This window comes from Leuciscus leuciscus, assembly GCF_965113295.1.
Source record: "Leuciscus leuciscus genome assembly, chromosome: 19".
NCBI lineage: Eukaryota > Metazoa > Chordata > Actinopteri > Cypriniformes > Leuciscidae > Leuciscus > Leuciscus leuciscus.
Genome location: NC_138743.1, coordinates 27,985,131 through 28,007,866, shown reverse-complemented (window position 1 = coordinate 28,007,866; position 22,736 = coordinate 27,985,131). Strand labels below are relative to the sequence as shown.

The window sequence follows — 22,736 nt, the reverse complement described above, 5'->3', positions numbered from 1 at the left end:
GAACAATGGAAACAAAGGAAAAGTTAAATGAAAATGAATGAGAAAATGATAAATAAAACAGCAATGAACAAACAAATAAAACAAAGAAACAGAATGAAGAGCAAACAAGCCAAATGGAGTGCAAAGAGTTAAAGAGAAAAAGAAAGGAGGGTGATAAAAAAGCAGAAAGGAGGATGATAAATACAATTCATTGCTAATGAACTATTTATATTTTGTCAGCTTTGCCAACAACCCTGTTTAACTTCATGAATTGTTGTGTGGCCTGTTTTTAACTTGCATTTCCGCTCGTCCATTCCTGATTATGAATCACGTGCTGCCTGAAAGAAAACACCACATGCACAAGAGCACTCATTTTTCCAAGATAAACTTCCATTGCAGTTTAATGAAGTAAAGTCTGTTCACATGACTGTGTTGAGATATATATATATATAAAAATCTCTCTCTCTCTCTCTATATCTATCTATATATAACATCAGTATCATATCAGTCATATCCGATGACTGTGTTGATATATATATAGAGAGAGAGAGAGAGAGAGAGAGAGAGAGAGAGAGAGAGAGTGTGTGTGTGTGTGTGTGTGTGTGTGTGTGTGTGTGTGTGTGTGTGTGTGTGTGTGTGTGTGTGTGTGTGTGTGTGTGTGTGTGTGTGTGTGTGTGTGGAGCACTACTGTGTCTGTTTGAGTGTGTGATCACTGATTCCAACCCTGGCCTGGAAAGCCCTTGAGGACCAATATTAGACGCATAACATACTGCAGAGTCGCCATATCCTTCCTCTTCCTGCATGCGGCTTGTGTGCATGCAGCAACATCCAGAGCAGAAACACAATAAACAGAGGCACCATCAAAACACCTATAATATTAGCAGCAGCAGTGAACCGAGCAGGTGTGTTTGTGTCTGCAAAGCAGCCTTACAGGTGAAGAAACAGGTTGAGCTAGGGACGGGCACTACCCAAACAAACAGAAAATTGTTCCTGCTAAACCAAAGAAATATAAATGGTAATGCTGACTCATTCAATATCCATTCAGAAACAAATCAAAGTTATTAATGAGAAAGAATATGCCTCTACACCTTTAGGGTAGGATATGGTTGATTATTTGTAAATCTATTATTAGTTACTGCAAAGGAAAACTGTTAAATAATTAAAACAATCAGATACTTATGAGGGTTTAAATTTAAAATTTCTATTTAAGGCCAATAGAGTTTAAGCCTGTGGTAGAATGAGAGCTGTTTGTGTAACAACTAATTTAATGAAAATTATCGTCAAGACAACCATTTCATTATCAATTATCAGGACTTTGCGCTGTGCAGAGAACTTGAATTCTAATTTTCAAAACAGCTCATCCTGACAGCAAGTGATTACATACTGCATTCATCATTAAACTGCAAATACTTGTATGTGTGTGTGTGTGTGTGTGCGCCTGTCAATCAAATGCAGAGCAACAGAAAGGGAGTGTATTATGATTAAAACAATAATCATTGTTAAACATACAATTTAAGTTTTAAATCACCAAAATGAAACATTAAATCCTAAATGCAACTCAATTATGTATTTACAGAACATTTGTTTATTTACTATAAAAAAAGAGACTACTGAAAAATAACCAGTCAACCTTTTGTTTATTTATGGTTTAGTTATTTTAACTGGTGTTCTGTTGCATTAATTTGTTTAAATTGTAAATTACTGTGAATTGTAAATTTTAAACCACTTTTGCAGACAATGTATATCATACATACCGTTAAAGTTTGGGGTCCGTAAGCTTCTTTTTTTTTTTAAAGAAATTAAAACTTTTATTCTGCAAGGATGCATTAAATTGATCAAAAGTGACATTAAAGACATTTTTAATTATGTTACAAAGGATTTCGATTTCAAATAAATTCTGTTCTTTTAAAATGTCTATTCATCAGAAAATGCATCACAGTTTCCCCAAAATGTTTTGCAGCACAACATTATTTCAACCTTTATAATAAAAAAAAAAGTAATGGCTGCTTTGTCATCACAGGAATAAATTACATTTTATAATATATTAAAGCAGAAAACATTGTTAAACAAATGTTATGATACTTCACAGTATTTCTGCATTTTTGATCAAATAGATGCAGCTCTGATGTGCATAAGAGACATCCTACCGCCACCAAACATGAACGGAAATATAATATATATATACTTATTTTCGTATATTTTTTTAAGGCAAGCATTAATAAGCAATATTCAGAACATCATATTAATTGAAATATTAATTCAATAGATTATGTGATACTGAGTTGCAGCTCTATTTACTTAAAAAATATAGGGAACTCAAGAACATGAACATGTCCTGGCTGGTACATAACCCAAACCCTCACCTGAACACGCAAGACTCATCAATTTGTGGAGAGCAAGGTGTGGTTTGGTTGCAATGTAAACACACACTAACACACACAGAGACTACTACCTGTGTATTTTCACTTATCAACACACAGTAAGAGAATCTCAGCCTTCGAAGGATTCAGAAAAAAAACTAATTTGGTCCAGTTTGAACTGGTGTTTTCCACCATATTTGAATGCGTGGTGGTCAATTTGCATTTTGAATGCAGAGTCACATGCAGTGATGCAACTTCACACTCCCCACACTGTTTTCCTGTAACCAAGGAGCTGACATACCAAGAAGAGTGGTCGTAGCTGGATCAGCCATGAATGACACACAAAGATCCTCAAGTATCCCCATATAACCCTGTACGGGAGGCGTGTTTCGATACATTTATGGTCACAAATGCATTCATCTGCTTCCTGCAGCCAAGTTATAAGCACATAAACAAACACTGTCTTCCCTGATTAAATGCAGCACCGTAGGGCAACTTCACCATTAGTCTCTCTTCACAGAAGGAACGACTTCCCTTTCACACAGGCCCAGTCTAGGGTCAACCTTGATTTCTCTTCTAGTAAATCAGTCTACATAGTTCAAAATGTCAAAATAAAACAACAATGGGAATTTTACTTCATAATCTGATAGATGTCCTAATAAAACAGGATATGGGACTGGAAAAAAGATAGGGTGTGACTTTCTCCATTGGGATTTGAGTAGATGAAAGGATCATGAAAAGTGGTCGATATATGACATGATGGTTGGTGGGAATTTTGATGAAAACTTAGTCATTATTTCTTTGGAATAGTATGCAACAATGAATCATTTATAACAAGACTGGGCACTTCAAAGGTCAATTTTGATGTCACAGCGACGAAAAAAATTACATTTCATGAAAATTATGATCGCTGTGACTTTAAAAAATACATTTCTTTTTTTCTAAATGTTTATTGCCGCATTTTGGGCGGTACCTGAGGTCTGATTGGTTTGCGTTAGGACAGCATGCCTTCCAGACCGGCGAAATAAAGTGAAACTATGGATTTGAAAGCTTTGAAATTTGAAGAATAATATTACTTTTATGTTGTATCTTATTAATCTCATTTAGGATGCATGTGATTGAGTTTATTAACCTGCTAGCAAAGCGCTTCAGTTTACCGGTGTTCATTCACTTTTCAGTTTCAGCTCAAATGCAACGAAGACAAGATTAATGATTAATCTCATATTGGACGTGTCATACAGAATGCTTCAGTTTACTGGTGTTCATTCACTCTTCAGCTTCACCTCATGCAGCTATTCCTTTCTAGTTGATTTTTTCTTTCTTTGATGCATTATTGATAATCTAGAAGTGTTATATTTCTAGTCTTATTTTAATATTTTGATAGGCATTTTTATGTAATTTTCTATTTGTCAACAAATTTTCACAACAGTGTTTTAATTTAAATATTTTCATTATCACTATCTAAAAAAAAAAGAAAAAAAAAAAGCTTATTTCTCCAGTTAGCAACACCTTGAAATCAATCCTAGTCTACATGCACTACTGTTCAAAAGTTTGGGGTCAGTAAGATTTTTTACATTTTTGAAAGAAGTATCTTATGCTCACCAAGGTTGCATTTAATTGATTAAACATTGTGAAATATTATTACAATTTAAAATAACTTTTCTATTTGAATACATATTTTAAAAAAGTTTTTTTTATTTCTCTGATGTCTGTAGGACCATGTGACACAAAAAATTCAGCTTTGCCATCATTCTAATATGCTGCTTTGGCGCTCAAACATTTCTTATTACCACCCTGTTTTAGTGCCAATAAAGTCAGTGTGATGAAATTATGAAATAATTCAGTGCTGAAATCTAAACACTCAATTACCCAGAGCTCCCTGCTTCAGATCAATATGGATGCAAAAAATTAAGGACAGAATGATTGGGAGATCAAGGGCAGTTTACTACATGCTTTATGCATTTGTAATGTTTAAAATGGTTCTGATCCTATTAGATTTCTGATTTTGTAATAACTCTTATATTTGAACAATTCTCACTTTAGACTACCCGATGAGCAACTTAAGACTTTGCAAACGGTTCGGTTACACAAAGTATTTGCTTGTTCTCTCTTGTCTGCGATTAATCTTATATCAGAGTCCAACTATAAACAAAAAGTGCAAACACACACACACCTCGCACACACACCTCCTAATCAAACAGTCCTCTCTTTACTAGAGTTAAAATCATGTTTCAATACCCATCCCTTCATCTTTCTTGTTGGTACCTTTGGCACGATATCGTTGAAGACGGACAGCCGGTCGGCTGGTTGGACTGGATCCGTCTTGTTCCTCTTCATTGGTCTGCGAAACCAGCCGTTTCATCCTCAGCAAGCGAGGGCCGGTCTCCCTCGGCCACACTCCCCCCGTGTCCGTTGCCTGCAGCCCGCCGTCCCCGGAGATGACCGTGGGAACGAGGCTCTTGAGGAATTCCATGTTTGCACTGTGACACTTTCAATCCAGGCGCCTGTGCGGGTGCACAGTGACGGCCCTGCCACCCACCATCACCTCTGAGAAATCAAGCCGTCTGTGACTGGACAGACAACTGCAGAATGTCTCCACCCAGGCAAAACCACAGCTTGTCAAACTCTGACTTCACTGCAGGTTCCTCTTTGTCTTGTCAGTTTAAACTAGAAGTGTCTATATACACAACAACCTAGACGAAGTGCATATGATCTCTTGTTGCAATGCAGAAGCTGTTGGTGGTAGATCCAAGACGACAAAAGCGGGAATGAGGTACAAGCGAGCACCTGTAGATCCAGCCGCTGTGTTCTTCAACCCTCCCGTATTCCACATGCCACAGGCCAGCTGTAAGCACTTCCCAAAACGAAACCCAAAGTTCACCTGAGCTTTTACACAGCGAGAGACCAACCTTACTACCTGTCTGTTCATGCAGGATGAACTGAACACTTTGATGTGATGACAGTAGGCGGAGCATTTCAGCTAGAGTGCATAATCTGGGCGGAGCCAGGACGTGTCCAATGGGAGATAACGTATGCCTGGGAGAGCGGCCAATCAAAACACAGCTGCTACCAACCACGCCCTGATGTTTCTCCTTTCTGAAGGAAGGGAGGAAGACCATCCGTCTGTGATTGTGAGGGAGTGCATAACGAAAAGTGAGAAGGCGTGGCCTCTTCAGCGTGCTGCTGCGCTCTGATAAGTTTTTTATCAGGTTTTAAACTAGAGCTGCTCTTCACATCCCCCCCTCTTTCACACACAAACACACTATCTATAACTTCCCTTACATATTTCCCCTAAAAAAAAAGGATAAAAAATTGCTCAGAAGGCATGCTGTCAAACAGACAAAGTGTCTCACACCCACGCACACTGACTGCTGGTTTCACTTCCAGTTTGCAGCAGGGCAGCGAGTGAATTAGTTTAATGTGAAATATTTGATCTGCTCGACTGCTTGTTGATACACACGTATCTAACTTCACTTAAAAACACAAACATGCTTATATAAAGACTATTTGGACAAATAAAGTGCATACTGGAAAATGTAGGCAGTGATACAAGAGAGCTATTTAAGATACAAGATACAGAGGTTTTCTACTTGACTGGACAAATGTAAAGTGTCCTGAGGAATATCAATGGAAATGTTCTTGTTGGGAGGCATTTTGCATATGGCAGGCCTTTGCGCTGACTCATTGTAACATTCAAATGAGCAGGCTGCTTTTGCTGAAAATGGACGTCATAATAATGACACTAACTCTTACTGTGTCTTCAATACACTGACAGCACCACTGACATAACACTCTTTGGAAGAGCATGGAGTTGTGGAAAAATGCAAAAATAACAATAGTTTGAATAACTTTTACAATTATAACCCTTTCCAAAGTGATGTTATCAGATAATAACACACAGATCACCACCATGAAACATTTGAAAGTATATTAAAATAGAACAGTTATTTTAAATTATAATATTTCATAATATTATTTTAGTTTTTAATGTATTTTTTATCAAATAAATGCGGCCTTGGTCAGGATAAGAGACTTCTTTCAAAAACATTTTAAAAAAAACTCAACATTTGAACGGTAGCACATTTATAAATATTGTATTTGGTTCAAACTGTAAAAGCTTGCATTATATTATATCATACATGTGAAGGACAATTTGGCCCTAGTCAAAATAAACAGCTTCTTTCAAAATACAAAACATCTATAGTGCCACCTGGAGGGTAGAGAGGAGCTCCAGGAGGAGGAAATGACCTCAGCACCATACAGAAAGTTCTCTGTTTCTACTGTGGCCTAATATAACCTCATTCGTTCAAAAGACTCATTGCTCACATAGACAGACAGAACAAAAAAAGTGTGCACAAATGATTCATAGGAAGTGCTCACACCCTTTAGCTCCGTGTGAACATGTCAAGCAAACCATGTAATGTTTCAGTTCCTTAATGTGTGAGCAGACAAAACATATGTGCATAGATTGTTATTCGTGGCCCAAAAAAGTCTCTTAATCTCTTTGTGTTAGTTACAAATGTGTTACCCATTTCTGGCAAAAACACCCTTTGATATTTAGTGACCAACAAATGAATAGTGTTACATAAGCTTTAAGTAGAATGAGACGAATAAGTTCAGACGCGTGTGAGACCATACCTTAAATCTCTTTACAAGTCTGCCCTCTAGGGGTGGCCAAAAGCAATACTGACAAGCCTCAGGAAGAGGTAAGAAATAATACAGAAATGTAATAAATCAAATGTAAAAAAATAATAAAAAATAAAAATTGTAATCACTGCATAGCCTTGTGTATTAAGTACAAATCAATTCATTATTATTAAAGCTATAAAATGTATTCAGTCAAGAGCAGTGAGTGATTACCTCTTTTCTTTTGATGTTTCTTTTAACACAGCAGCAGGTTTATTTATAATAAGACCTAATGTACGGATCTAACAATGTTACACATCAGATTAGCCCCATCAACCATTTACGTTCACTTCAGGCATAACCGACTATGTTTACATCAATACATTGAAATAATAATGTGTATTTTTGAGCATTTAAGGGCAATAAGAGATCTGGGGGCTTATTTCTAAAATTGTGCGTAGGATCCTTACTAAAAAGTGTACGTGCGCCCGAAAGCCAAAAATGCCGTACGTCAAAAAATATTCAGACTTATAAAACCGTTCGTACGCCAGAACCTGCGCAGAATTCACTTTATAAATCCCAGTCAGTGTAAGATTGTGCGCACATGCGTCTCCACCCCGAAATAACCATATATGGAGCTTACAACGCCTAGTTTTACTATGCAGATCCTCATCTGCATATCATTTGCATATGATTATTCATCCTTGTGATAAAGTTGAACGGTACAAGACACATTACATTAATAAAAATCATGTAGTTGCCTATCCTTGCCTTGTTTTTGAATACATAAATCAAATAGTGTAAAATACATTTCAGAGAAAGTTTTTCTCAATCTTTTCCACTGGCCGAATTGTATTTTTAATTGATTTATATTTTTAATGGAAACAGATATGCCTTGGGCATTATTTGCACCTTGCACGAAACTATTTTCCCAGACAATCTGGTATTATTTATCATGATAAGCAATTATCTCTGTGGTTAAAACATTAAAACACAGCACGCCACAGGAAAAGTGTTCAAAAACATCGCATCCACAACAAATATTTCTATTGATTGAATATAAAAAAAGTTGTAACTTCTCAGTAATGATTTCATGTTTAAGTGTTTAACTCCATTAATTTGAATGGCATATTTAATCTAAATGTTTATATCAGAAGTAAAACATAGTTTAGATCATTATTTTATTTATTTAAACTGTTATTTGCGTCAGTTTCACTAAACGGCCCAACGCGCTCGCTGGCGCGGACATTTAAGAAGGGATGGATATTTGCTTCAAGTGATAGGCTTGGTGAGTGAAATTATATTTGTATTATCTTTCTGTATATGTTTAATTTTCTTTAGATTTTCTGTCTAAAAGTGACCAAAAAGACATTTAACTCCAGCTCACCATCGGTGTCGCCAAACTGCTCCATCTCCAAAACGTTCGTACGCATGGGTCAGAGTTTGCGTGCAGGTGCGCAAATTTTCCCGTAAAGTTTGTTTTTATAAATCACAACTTATGCGTCGGAAGTGGCGTACGCCTCTTTCAGGGCCTGTTGTGTGTGTACGCAACGGTTATAAATGAGGCCCCTGGATTCAGGGTTGCATGCTATCTGAGAGAGGTGGCTGTCTGTGTGTACGCTTTGGGTGAGTGTCAGAGTGAGTAACGCACGCATTGAGATCTTTTCCGTGGCTTATTGCGCTTAATAACTCTGTTTAACATCAAGCACATCTTGCACTTTATTTTCACATTCAATCATGTTCTTTTCGCAAAAAAACGAAAAACTATGATATTCCACAGCTCTAATTGTTATTGAAGCATCAACCAGAGATGGATTATTTTTTCTGTTTATGTTCCACAAAAAAAAAAAAAAAAAAAAAAAAAGTAAAATACATCTGTGATGGCATTTTCATTTTCAGAGAATTTTTATTTCTGGGTGGAGTATCCCTTTAAATAAGAAAACGGTGGCCACAGTGAAGTTCACGGTCAGGGGCTCAGGTCAGCACCGATGGCTATCTCAGTGCACCCATGAGCCTGTACCCAGCCCTAAGGGGCCTGCAGTCCAGGCGAGCATGCTGGAGAGGGAAAACAAAAGAGAGAGAGAAAGAGAGAAAGAAAGAGAGAGGCCCGTAGATTCAAATCAGCGCAGGAATGTCAGAGGGGAAACAGCATGAACAATGCTCAACAAGGCTCTGATACAGCAACACAAAGACCCATATGGGCAAAACAGGAAAACCAGCTCTCACAGTAAACTGAAGATGAAACTGTTCCTGAATCAGTGCTTTAACGTCATAGAGAGGCAACGCTGAGAGTCTCTCTAGATAACGATTGGTTCAGGATCGGTTTTTGACCTGTGTGACGACGCAGTGATCTACGATCTACACCAGCAAGGCACCACAAGTCCTGCTATTGTATGAACACACATCTCTGCTTAAAATCTCTTTTCTTAGGAAATAGGCTTTTGCTCAAAACGGTGTCGTTGCAGATTGTTCCTGATTCATGTTTCCTGTCTTGCACAGGATGCAGTTTTCAGCCACAAAATGTTATCTGACGATTCTTTCCGTTTGTGTTTTATTACACCATCCATCTCTTCTTGTTCACCTGCTGCTCTGTTCATGGACTTATTGGTTTTGGTGTTGATTGACACTTTTTTTTTTTTTTTTTTTTTTTTTTTTTTTTTTGAGAGGCCTAAGCTGTCATCAGTCAAGAATGTGAGAAACACATATAAGAGGTCAAGGATCGAACTTGTTAGACCGGTATATCCCCTTAACCCGAAAGTGATTTACAGTGGATTAACTGACCTATCAAGCTCAATGTTTCCCCTAGGATTTTTTTCAGGGGGGGGTGGTAGACCCCCCAAAACTACTAGTGGCGCGGAGCAGGCGTGTTACAGATACGTGGTGGGTTAGGGTCACAATATTTATAGTTATTTAGCAGTGATAAAGCATCTTAAGCACATGATTGACAGTTGTCCAGCATCAGTCTTGCATGGCTTTCACATGTTCAACAGATGACCAACTGACAGGAAGCTGTTACTCGCTGTTCTCTCACACACAGAGTGTTTCTAACTAGGTCTTTACTCATCGCTAAAACTCACCTCATTCACCTCACTGGCTGACTCAGGGCTAATCTGTTAGAGAAACATCCCACACAGATTCGACACTGATGAGAACTGACTCTAGTTTCCATATCTTACAGGGGCATCCAGCCACATTTATGCTTGCAACAAACTGCCTTTTAAATAGTACTGATCTGGTATTCTCAACTGCGAATACGCCATTTTTATGGGTTGATTCCCTCCAAAAGTGTAAACATTTGGCCTGTGTAGCGTCATTAAAATGTTGAAATCAGAATTGTTTAATAGCAACAAGTATGCTATTCGAAATTCCGCCATTGTTCTGTTTGCTTGAGCAACCTGATAAAAAGCAACATTACCTACGTTTACATGGACACAATCGGAATGAAATCAATACGATTGATGAATCCGAACAAGGTGTTTATATGAATGATACATAAAGTAATCGGGTTGATGTGCGCGTTTATATGTCACAAGTTTCAAATCGGATCTGATGTTTTGACATGCGCACACTGCACAAATATACAGTTTCCCGCTTTTCGCGCATAAATATTCTCCTCTATTGGTTCTTTATTTGTTTTAAACAGCAGACGTAATATTAATTCGTCTCTGGTCATAATTTAGTGCATATTAAGCGTTTTGCCGTGCTGCTTATTGATCACGCAGTAAAAATGCCCCTCCCCGCGGCCAAAACCAGTCGTCTGTGGATGAGAATCCAAAACAAGGACTGGTGGGATGTTGTCCTGCTTTACTTCACAGACGCGCGAGTGAAATGAGAATTTTAGAATGACGGGAAACTTATTAATATGACACTTTATTCAACAGGAAGAACAGCTCGTTCCGCGCGTCATACGTCATTACGCTATTTAACGTCATTGCACATGCGCAGTCCTTTCAGTTTCGGTTTTCAATCCGATTAAGTGTTTACATGTTCTCTCGATCGGATTACAAAAGGGATAAACCACCCCTTTCAATCCGCTCGAAATTTCATTCGGATCGAGCTCAATCGGATCGATTAAGGTGTTTACATGAAGGTTTTTTAGTCCGATTGAGCCGTCAATCCGATTATAAGTGTCCATGTAAACGCAGCTACTGACTCAACCACAGATGTGAGTTTGGAGGCGGGACTATCTGTTTGTCCAACCAATGGTAGACTGCTAAAATCAAACATTATTTTTGCAATTCTGTTTGGTGGAGCAATTACATATTTCAAATGTAACATTACAAAAAGTCCTGTTCACAACAACACGAATAGTCAGCAGACTCAGCACATGTATTTGATCTGATTTACAAATGCATAAAATGGATAAAATGCATTAAAAAAAAGGTCGATGAGTAGGGCTGCCCTAGACTAAAGATTTTTCTAGTTGACTATTAGTCGTTAATTTATGCGATTAGTCGACTAACAGCACGGTTATATTAAAGGGACACCAGGCAAGCCTGAGTGTTTTTTCCTACGAAGCTCCCCCTAGTGTCTGGTAGTAAATGCTTTCAAACACTCTGTCGTAAAAACGAACTGTTGTCCCTCCCCCCTCGCCACGAGCAACCCAGCTGAGCAGAGGAACCGGCTATTTCAAAACCAGTTATGTCTACCGAGGCAAGTAAAGCAATATTTTCTTTCCAACTGATGGCGATTTTTTTATTTTTTTATTGTGTTGTCATGCATACTACTATTTTTACCGGGAATGAACGATATGAACGAGGCGAACTACTGCTTTCTTGTTTGTTTGTTTTTGGGAGAATGGTCATGAGCATAAAAAAAATATATCGGAGGCTAATATTTGTCTAAAGTTATATTAGCAAGGTCTATAAGTTCATCTGGTAGAATGACGGTTTACCTTTGCTTGTCTAAGAAAACATCAGAATGTTTTTTCTAGCTCGATCATGATATGTGCAACATGTTTATTGCCTATTATCAGACGCGTTGACTTAGTGACATAAAATTAAAGTGTAAGTTACACAAATAAAACCAACAGAGGAACGGCCAAACAACTACAGAAATCAAACGTGTTTGCTAATGACAATGCTAACATCATATAGTATCTAGTGTACTAGTAAGCCCGTAACAGTCAGCGATCATAATAAAAACCTTTACAGACAATAGCAAACATCATGAGGTCACAATTACTTGAAATTTAAATATTAAACACAGTTTATTCCAAAGATACTTGCAAGTGCAACAGCAAGAAGGGCAGGTCAGCATCCGTTTTGCAGGCTTCTGTTTCTCTCAGTTCTCCCCATTCTGAAAAAGCCGGTCCGATATTTACTCGAGTCTGACTTCTTGCTCGGTCAGTCTCCCGTTTCCTCTTTCGTTGGTCCTCCGACAAAGATTTCCTAGCTTTCCGTTTCTTTTTTACAGGCTCAGCCATAACTCAATCTATCGTTGCCCTTTGCTTATAGCTAGCCGGTGCTTGAATGGGGGCGTGTACGTGTGCAGTGCCGTCAAGCAATTCGTTACATCGCGAGACCTGATATCACGCGATACTTCCTGACGGCGAGGCCCGCCGGCCCAAAGTTGCAAGTGAGTTTTTTCCGCTCTTGGGCACCAGGAGGGCGAGAAACCACCACCATTCAACCCGAAATAAGTAATATAACCATTCCACTGACTCCGAAGCTGTTCAGTTAAGGTTAAAAAGTTACTTAGAGCACCTTTAATAAGCCAAATCATAACAATAAGCCTTTAATTGCCTATACATAGCCTAATCAACGCTCAAGCTTGCCACAGAGCACCGGCAAAAGTAATGATTATGAATGTGTTGTGAAAAACAGCAAATTATTAACATTAAGAATTTATAGATAAACTAGTGTTTTCGGTTGCAGTGATGAAGTTGACGATGCTGACCTGTCATCTCCGCAGTAGTGCACAAACCTATTTGCACATTCCATAACATAATCTGAGAATATTTGTTTTCCATTTGAATCGGTTCATTTAAAAATAGAAATTTCAAGCTTTCGATAGAAGTATTTCTCATTTCTGTGAGGAAAGTTCACGCTCATGTTTCTCATTTCTGTGAGGAAAGTTCACACTGAGTAAGACCAAAAATGACAAGAGTGCAGTAAGATCGCTAATAACTTCCACACTCCGCACAATTAATTGAATATGCGCCTAATAATAGGTTACCATTAAAGCCAGAAGCCATGTAAAGTTGCTACTACTAACAGGTTTAAAATCATAAGCCATATTTGAGGTAAAGTTTTTCCTGCACATACTATAATTACCACAAGGACAATGAACAAGGTTAACAATCTGTCTCTCACGGGACTGCGTGACTTCACCACAAGGTTTTTCTTCTTCTTCGACAAACCGACTAATAAAATAATTGGTCGACTAAGCCTCTTCTAGTCGACTAACGATTAGTTGACTATTAAGGACAGCCCTATAGATGCTATGCTAAATAAAAATGCAAATTCACTCGCTGATTAAAAATGCAAATACCCCTGTTACACAAGTACACAAAGTGCTGTGCAACTTTGTTACTGACAACAGTCAAACAGTATTTATGTTTTCTAACAATTTTTGTATTCGCGTATGGTGTTTATCAAACCAAGCACAGAGACAAAAGAGTCGGTTCCAGATTCTTCCTCTGCCATTTACTGCTTCAGCGCCACCAAGCCGTAGGTTTATGTAACAGCAGCATTGTGGGTATGTGACCAAAAGCGCAAATCTTATTGGTTGTCCAGATTTCTTCCCAGTGCAATGTAATGGAGATTAGAACACCTTTAAATTCTGTTGCATAAACAGTATGTGAATGTTTGTGTCAGTCTGAGCAGATGCATTAACAGCTGTTCATTCTAATTAAAATGTTATCGCACCAATTTTCGCACAGAACTCTCATCTGGAGAGGGATCTTCTTAACTCCAACCCATGGGTTTTCACTACATGGGGTCAAATCTGCAAACCTTTATGTCAAGGAACCCAAACCTCAACCTCCAAGCTATGACCACCAGTTCTCGAGCCAATGACTCACATTTGACTAATGATGACCGCAGAAACATTGCACTGTGACTAGCATTCTTTGATTATTCAGACTTCCCAAAATAAAAAAATTCTGCTCTTAACAGCGAGACGATCTGCACAGACTCAAGATGATTGTGTTTTTTGATGAAGCAATCCATAAAGCAGTATGATGTAACAGATATCCTGACTTTGACTTTAGTCAACATGATTCTGCTCAAGCCACCGTCTGCAAAAACTCCAAGCATGTAACCATCCGCATTTCATGTTTCAAACGCTGCTGTTGAATCATGTACTTTGACATAAGTTATGAGATACTGATATGGATTCAGGTTTAATCTTAATTATAGTTTTAGAATTATTGTGAAAGACCAAGTTAATAGCTCAAAATATACAGTGGTGGTAGACACAAAACCAGAAGAAAAGGTGTGGCAGACATACCCGAGGGCCATAGAGCTTAGGCAGGGAGGGTTGTGTCAAACTGAGCGGTGGGCCAGTAAGGTCAGGTCACGTCAATCTGAGGGGAAAAAAACAAAGTCGCATGTGTTCATGAGGCAGCAAATGAGTAGGAAAAATATTCAACCAGCATAAAGGGATCAGAAAGAAACCCACTTGCTCAAATGTCAACATGGACATGTACTACATGACAATTACAGTACAGCAATCATAGACATGTGAAAATGGAAGTTGCATTCAAACATTTTAAATGTGTGCTTGAGGGCGATGGGCCGCACAAACCAGGTCTGGCGGCATCTGACTGAACCTGAGCCAGGATTGCAGGACTCTTCCTAGGTGGCAAGCTACAGATTATCTTCCGCCATCCCTCCCTCCCTCCACCCATTCATTCATCCATCCATTCCTCCAAACGGCGGTTACGTAAACTCGGTTGCACACTACTCCCTACACACAAGCGCAGAAAGGTTCGCCACAGCTAAAAAAAAAACACACATGGGCTGCCAAAGACTTATTTATAGGAGTGTTAAGTGTTAGGCAGACTACCTGTGTCTCATTAGCTATAATTACTACTCAGGGCTATTGCTGCGCTCAATGACACCGCGGCTCAATCAAAGGGGCGGATAAATGAGTGTATTTACACTGCACATCAAAAGAGCCAAACACAGACCACACAGCAAACTCAAGACAAACAACTTGTGCTTTGTCTCTCTGTCTGTCTTTTAAATCCTATTATGTGTTAGTGAAACTATCTTGTGGAGAATCTATGCACACACTCACACATATATATACGGGTCAAAGACGAGACATCACCATTTTGGTGTCCGCATCAAATTAAATGGATTCATTTTATATACATAAAAAACACGTTAAATGTGAGTAAATTGTATACTTTATTTTTCAAATAATGTTTGTAAAAATAAAATGTCATAAAAGGTCCGGACTTTGATTTTACCATTACATCTTTAAATAAACATATATTACCAAGTTAAAAAATATATTTGTGTTCTTCGCATTTTCAAATAAGTGTTGGCTGTGTTGTATTAAAAGGACTATGTCATCTTATTTTTTTTTTTAAGTATTTAAATAACCAGGGGACTTTTTTTTTTTCTTCAAAAATGCAGTTTGTAAGAGACCATTCAGTGTAGTGGTTTTTTGTTGCTTGAAACCCCCTTTTCATCTTTGACCCACATGCAGTATCAGCTGATAATCGCATTCTAGGACTCAATCTGTAGTAACTAAATTTGGCCGTTCTCACAAACAGTTCGCAATTTGTTGACGTAAAACCGTAAAAATTTGCTGCCGACGACATGCATGTAAACAGTATACAGATGAGGTTTTTGCACCACTTTCTGCTTTGTAACTTTGCGAAACATTAGTAAACCATAGTACATAGCACATCTTTATTTAGAGCAGGCTGTCTCGATATAAACAAACACCTTAGAGCTTAGATATCATTCACATTTAGTCTGATTGCAAAACATTTCATTGTAGCTAAATATCATGAACAAAATCAACAGGCTTAAGAAGACTTAAACAAGGAGCTTTTGCCTGTGGTTTAAAAACACCATAGAAAAACAACTAGCCTAACTAATATAAACTTCAAGCATTATTAAAGGGATGGTTCGGAGTAAAATCAACCTAGGGTCCTTTGCACCATGAAATGGTAGGACCCTAGGTTGATTTTACTCCGAACCATCCCTTTAAAGACAAGTAAACACTCAGTACTTCAAAAAGAACAAATAAAAAATTTGCAATCGCAAAAAAAAATAGACACAACTGAACAAAGATTCGATTGAAATAAAGTGTTTTAAGATTTTCAGGTATTCAGGTTCAGAAACTGTAATCAAATATAAAATAACACTGCACTTTATAAATAAAATATACATTTTATAAAAGTTTTACAAAAGTCACAAAAGTTATTCACTTTAAGAGTTGCAAGAAGAGTTGTAAAAGATTTTTTTATCTACGCACGTTTTAGGTGTGTGCAGTGCAGTACAGAAAATTGCTCAGATTGACAGGAGCGCACAGCTGAACCAGCGCTGGAAGATCATCACTCATCAACCAGGATCTTATTACTTGTTCTATGTAATAATAAATAGTTTTATGCTTTGTTGTATTTACACATGCAAGTAGTTATTTTGTTCATTAAAGCACTCAGATCACTTGTTTGGAGAGGTTTTTGAACTTTTGATTAAAAGGCTGCCATGAATAATAAAATCTAAATCAATAAATTGAATCACTTTTGGGGGAAATTTCATAAGAACCTCTAAAAATGATCAAAATCTGTTTTATTTAAAATGTTGACCATGTACTTGATGATACTTTATGTTTGTTTTGTTTTTTGCCATTGCCACTTTTAGCCATTACTTACCACTTGAAATCATTAAGTACACCACATTTTGTGTCTGTTTTGCGAAAAACACAACAACTAGAAAAATACAACTAATCCTTTGCAGGTTCCCAATTAGCATTGGGTTTAAATCCCAAATATTGCCAAATAGGTGCTTTTACATTTCAAAACCAAATCTTCCGCCATCGTCTTGTCAGTCAGCTCCTCAGTGATAAATGAAATCTGACTACTGCTGCAACTCTCGTTCAGCTCACGCTGCATTGAGCAGACACGGCCAGTTTTTATTGTAGTGTCTATTCTCTAACCTGAACGAAATTATTTGTATTACTATGAAAAAATATAAATGACTGTGGGGGCGCAGTGAGTAGGCTAAGTGATGTAAACGGTGTTGTGGCTGAACACCGATAATACCAACTATCGCAGCAAGCCTAATCTGAATAATCAATTAGGCCTACTCATTTATATTACAGTAGGTCTACTTCCTGAAGCAGATGATCAGAGAAATCAGGCTACAGTAGCAACTGTCAGCCAAGTATAATGACACATACACACATTCACAACCAATCTTCCTCTTCTAAGGCCACAAGCAAGATACGAATAGTTCATCTAACTTCCCGTTACACCCAAACAGCCACAAAAAAAACAAAAAAAACAATAACTAGACACTCACAAAGCTTCACCTTCAAAAAAAAACTCACACCCTACATATACACAAATTTACAAAACGCTTCATACCTGAGACCCCCAAATATTTTCACACATAAGCATTCACGTCTCTCACTTACATTTACATACAATTTTTCATTAAGTCATTAAGACACAGTCTTTATGAGTAATAACAACCCCAACAGAACACATAGACAAAAAGAGCTACTTTCCCAGGACAAGGAGGGGCTTGTTTTCTTTGGCAAGGCCAAGGGCCAGAGCCTGAAGCCAAGCAGTAACAGAGGAAAGAGTGTCCAGAGCAGAGTTAACATGAAGAAAAGAACACACATACAAACACACCACAGAACAACAGTGTAGGACATCCATCAAACGTCTAACGATACAATGCATCGATGCCACAAGAAAAATATCGAAATGAGGTACCTTTATTTTCACACTCTGCACATCCTCATGTAATGTCCGTTTACGCATTTCCACCAAAGCGCACATTTTCGTTTACTCTCCATACTGTCTGCCTGTGTGTCAGATTGCGAATGCGATGCAGCAACAAAACGATTGTAGCAGCGATAAAAAAGAACGCAGAAAACTTTGTGCCTGACATTGGCCCAAAACTCCAAAAGAGCAACTAGTATTACGTCCGATCCCTCCAATCCCACACCTAAAAAGAAGTAGGCTATACTCATCCACACTTTTTGACAAGTAGACTGCTAGACTATACACACAACCACAATATACCAGTTTGGAAGGTGGTGCTTTTATTTCCTTTTTAAGTCTTGCAGTTCTCTTCCAAGTCCACACTTTGGTGACACAGTGTTGCATGGGCAGTTGGGTAGTAGTAGCCATGAAGACACAATAGGGGGGGGAGGGCATTTTTTGAGGGGGGGAGGGCATCCATCATGGTGATCATAAAAATATTTGAATTAAAACACGGTTATGAAATTAATGTTGACAAATAAAAATATGATATGAAAATATGTCAATGAAAATATGACTAGAAAAATAACGCTGCTAGATTATCAATAATGCATCAATGTAAAAGGAATAGCTGCATGAGGTGAAGCTGAAGAGTGAAAGAACACCAGTAAACTGAAGCATTCTATATGACACGTCATATGAGATTAATCAAATATCCGAGATACACAACATAAACGTTACTGTGGCAAGCAGGGCAGGGCTGAGAGCCATGTGAACAGAGCAAGGCCTTGTATCTCTTGAGATGAGATGAGATGAGATGAGATGAGAGAGGACCAGGCCTGGACCTCTCTCGTTCTTCACTGTCGTCGCTCCTCCTTATATCCATCCGGAGCTCCTCCGTGAGATACATGACGCTCATTAGCAATCGCTCCACCGGTCTTGCTCCGTTCTCATGGCTCTCAGCCCCACACTGCTTGCCACAGTTACATTACTACTTGTATCTGCACAAAAGACTGAATGAGTCTACAATGTTTGAAGTCAAAAGGCTTCACAATATATGTATTTTAATTTGGGTAGGGACTGGGCGATATGGCACAAAAAAACCATATCTCAGTATTTTAAGTTTTTCTACTTAGATAAAAAAAATCTGTATTTATTTTTAAATGTTATTTTACATCCTGCCCAATATTGTCCTACAAACAATGTTCATATTGAAGGCTACGAAACAAATATAGTGAATGTAACCATATAGGCTGTGCTATAGCATAAAAGGGTTAAAATCACATTACATTCAAACATTGTAACATTACAAACTAAAAACAAAAATGATTTTATTTTAAAATTCACTAAACTAAAAATGAAAATAAATGCAAACAAAAGTACAGACTAATTAGCTTACATTTGAATACCCCATTAATAGTCACTTTAAAGCCTTGTACACACCCTTATCGCCAGCGTTTTGAGACGTTTCAACTCATCTTTGCGTTCATACCTAAGCGATTTTCATAGGCGATGCGCCGAGTGAACGTGTAAATTCAATCCCTGACAGTAGATGGCGCTTATTGAAAAACAGAAAAAATGCAAACGCAAGGCGTTTTTGCCTTTTATTAGGATAGGACAGTAACTAGACAGGAAGTGATGTGTGAGAGAGAGAAAGGGGTATGGGATCAGGAAAAGTCCACGAGCCGGGACTCGAACTTGGGTCTCCTGAAGGACAACGGTGCTACATGTCGGCGCACTTGCCCACAAGGCTATGTACCGACGCAAAGCGTTTTTTTTTATTACTCTTTTACGCCTGCCGTTTTTCGCATCAGTGTGCATACTCACATTGGCGCCCTTTGTTTAGTCACGAGGCGTTAAATGCTGGTGATAAACGCGCGCTATAATCGCCCCGGTGTGCACAAGGCTTAAGAGTTAATGCTATAATTAAAATACACTTAATTGTAGGTTTAAAATTCTACATATGGCACCTTTTATTTTATAAAATATTTTAGCAATATGTATTTAGTCAGATGTATTGCGCTCCTATTCTATTACGCTCCGTCTATTTGGCACGCATGTGCGAGGTGGCGCTCGTTCACGGAAGTCTATGAAGTTTAGTGGAGATTCACTCCTGACAGCAAAATGGAAATATTTAACTTTCTAACATTTACAGAAGGAGAATATACCTGTGAAATACAACTTATGCACTGAGGAAAGCACATCTCAAAAGCATTAAACAGCACAAGTGGGCTATCTGTCAGCACGTGAAGACGAAAGCCACTTTAAACTATACGTGTTATATCTTACCAGTTATTTTAAAGCCCTTAATATAAAGCATGGCTCAATGTTTAACTTGACCAATGACCATGCTTGTCTGAATGTGTAACTCCCATTATGGATGCGCTCTAACAATAACGCTGAAATACAGGAAACTAAAGCACAAAGAATTTGCAACATTCTATTACAATAGTGTTCTCAATATGTGGCTAATTGCTGCTGCACATCTTGCACCTAATATTATTTTAATGATCAAAGTGATTCCAGGCATCACTGCGCATTTTCAAATCCATAGTTTCACTTAATTTGCCAGTCTCCTGACAGTATGCTGTCCTCACGTTAACCAATCAGACCTCTGGAACCACCCAAAAAAAATGTATAATAATTTAAAGACACAATCAATAATCATTATAGCCAAATTATTTTATATATTTACATATAAAATTAGGGCTGAACATTGAAGCGTCAAAGTGGTAGTTGCTTAGCTGTCTATTGAGGGACAGAAAGCTCTCAGATTTTATCAAAAAGATCTTTATTTGTGTTCCGAAGACGAACTAAAGTCTTACGAGTTTGGAATGACATGAGGGCAAGTAATTAATGACAGAATTTTCAATTTTCATTTTTGGGTGAACTATCCCTTTAATGCATATTAATGCATGCAATTAATTCAAAATCCTTAACATATATATATTTTTTTAATGATGACTGCATGGTGCAATAATGACAAGAGTTCAGGTGACTGATCTGGACAGCAGATCACTGCCTAGAGGGAAAATCGATCTACAAACACAAGAATGAGGAAGAGCGGAGTCTCACAAATAAAAACAGGTCTATCTGTTTCCAAAGAGGTGACAGGATCAGGAAGTGTTGATCAAGATATACACTGACAAAGAAGTGTGACAACATGTGAGATCAGACAGCTAAATTTTAGGCATTTCCTTTTTTTCTGAATCCAGAACTAGGGGTGTGCAATTTCGCAAAAAAAAAAAAATTTCTCAGACAGAACCACAATCCACAATCTTATCACTATTTTAAGAATATTTTGCATTGCAAGTCACTGAGCAGTACAGAAAAAATTGTTTAAGCCTTATTTTTAAGTTTATTTTAAAAAGAAAAGAAAAAAGAATGACAGACCATTTAGGCCAAAGGTCAAATATTATTTCACTTGATTTTATTTCATTATTTTATTTGTTTTTATTAAAAATAAAGACGCAAATTATAAATTACAAATACAAAAGATACAAATGAAAAAAATTCCTGCATTTTTCTGGCGGCTGTCAAAATGAATCTTTGTTCCGCCAAAGATTTATTTGATCAGTTAAGGTGATGATACCTGCTGTTCTGCAGTAGGCCTACTGGTACCTGCTGATCGCTGGCTGCTTTAAAAGTATCTTATGATTGTTTGTTAGGGCTGGGCAAAAAATATAGAGATTTCTCGATTTTAAATGAACCAATATCGATTCTAAAATCCCAAGAATCGATCTTTTAGTCTATTCTGCTTTCGGTTGAAGAATGAACAGAACATCGCAAAGTCTCTTTCAAGAAAAGTCAATTGGCGGCCATATTTGCAACGCCTCCAGGCAGCTATTTCAGGCATCCAAGACCAAGTCTTAGCTTATCTAACTGAATGATGGAATCCTGAAATCGTAAAAAACTGCTTGCTGAACTCACAAATAAATAACATATTTCAAATCAAACGTCTGACATTAACTGTCCCATAAATGTTGTTTCTTATGCTCAAATACTGTTAAAAAAAATTTCAGGCTAGACCAGCCAATGCGCATGTGCATTGTGAGACCGTGAGTCTCTGGTTTCTATGGGAGCCGGAGCTTCTAAAGGCAGCAACGGTGACATAATGACTTTACCAATCAGAGATTGGCTCTTTTACTAAGAAGGCGGGATGTATTCCGCCATATTCCGGGTTGCAGTTTCTCCCATTAAGTCAGGAGTGAACCGTCTTTCTATATAGTCTTTAATTGTAGTGTGACGCCATTCCAATAAATCGAAATAAGCTTTATGCTCTGTTACTTTTGATATGATAAAGTCTCCAATTTCAAATTCTGTCCATTTTATTAAAAAATTCAAACAATAAATACTGTTTTGGTGCTCTTATGTGGCGTGATAGATCGCTGTTTCTGCCTCAGGTCAAGCGAAGCGACAGCACTTGTGAACTGATCATGTTTTCCACTTTATTACTAGTTACACGAATAAACATGAATGAACATCAGAAGGAATAAGATACTGTACAACTTACCGAAATCAGTATCATGTCTCATGTAATCGCTTAAGTGTTTCAACCATGGAGAGACATCAATAAAACAGCTTGTAAACAATGTCATTAATTTAAAAAAAAAATTCTGTTCTTCTATATTTAATCAAATAACTTGAATTAAAAAAATATATAATTATTAAATTAAGATAAATAAAATATTTGTAAAAAACTTCCGAGTATAGACAGCTAAGCAACTACCACTTTGACGCTTCAATGTTCAGCCCTAATTTTATATGTAAATATATAAAATAATTTGGCTATAATGATTATTGATTGTGTCTTTAAATTATTATAAAAAATTTTTGGGTGGCATTTGGGCGGCATTTTTCTTGCCGCGAGTGTC

At 37.6% G+C, this 22,736-nt stretch overlaps 1 protein-coding gene across 7 annotated transcripts in view; it reads right to left on the bottom strand.

The window, feature by feature from the left end:
* Positions 1-22,736, bottom strand: part of fryl (furry homolog, like) — a 101,259-nt gene that overhangs the window by 71,467 nt on the left and 7,056 nt on the right. For 2 of the 7 annotated variants that reach the window (XM_082147527.1, XM_082147529.1), the window contains exon 1: positions 4,605-10,491. In XM_082147527.1, the coding sequence (XP_082003653.1) occupies positions 4,605-4,812 (208 nt within the window). In that variant the 5' untranslated portion in view covers positions 4,813-10,491. Of the gene's footprint in view, positions 1-4,604; positions 10,505-14,417; positions 14,494-17,871; positions 18,274-22,736 lie in introns of those variants that run through there. The other 5 variants (XM_082147533.1, XR_014200269.1, XM_082147532.1 and 2 more) reach the window with 5 other exon arrangements.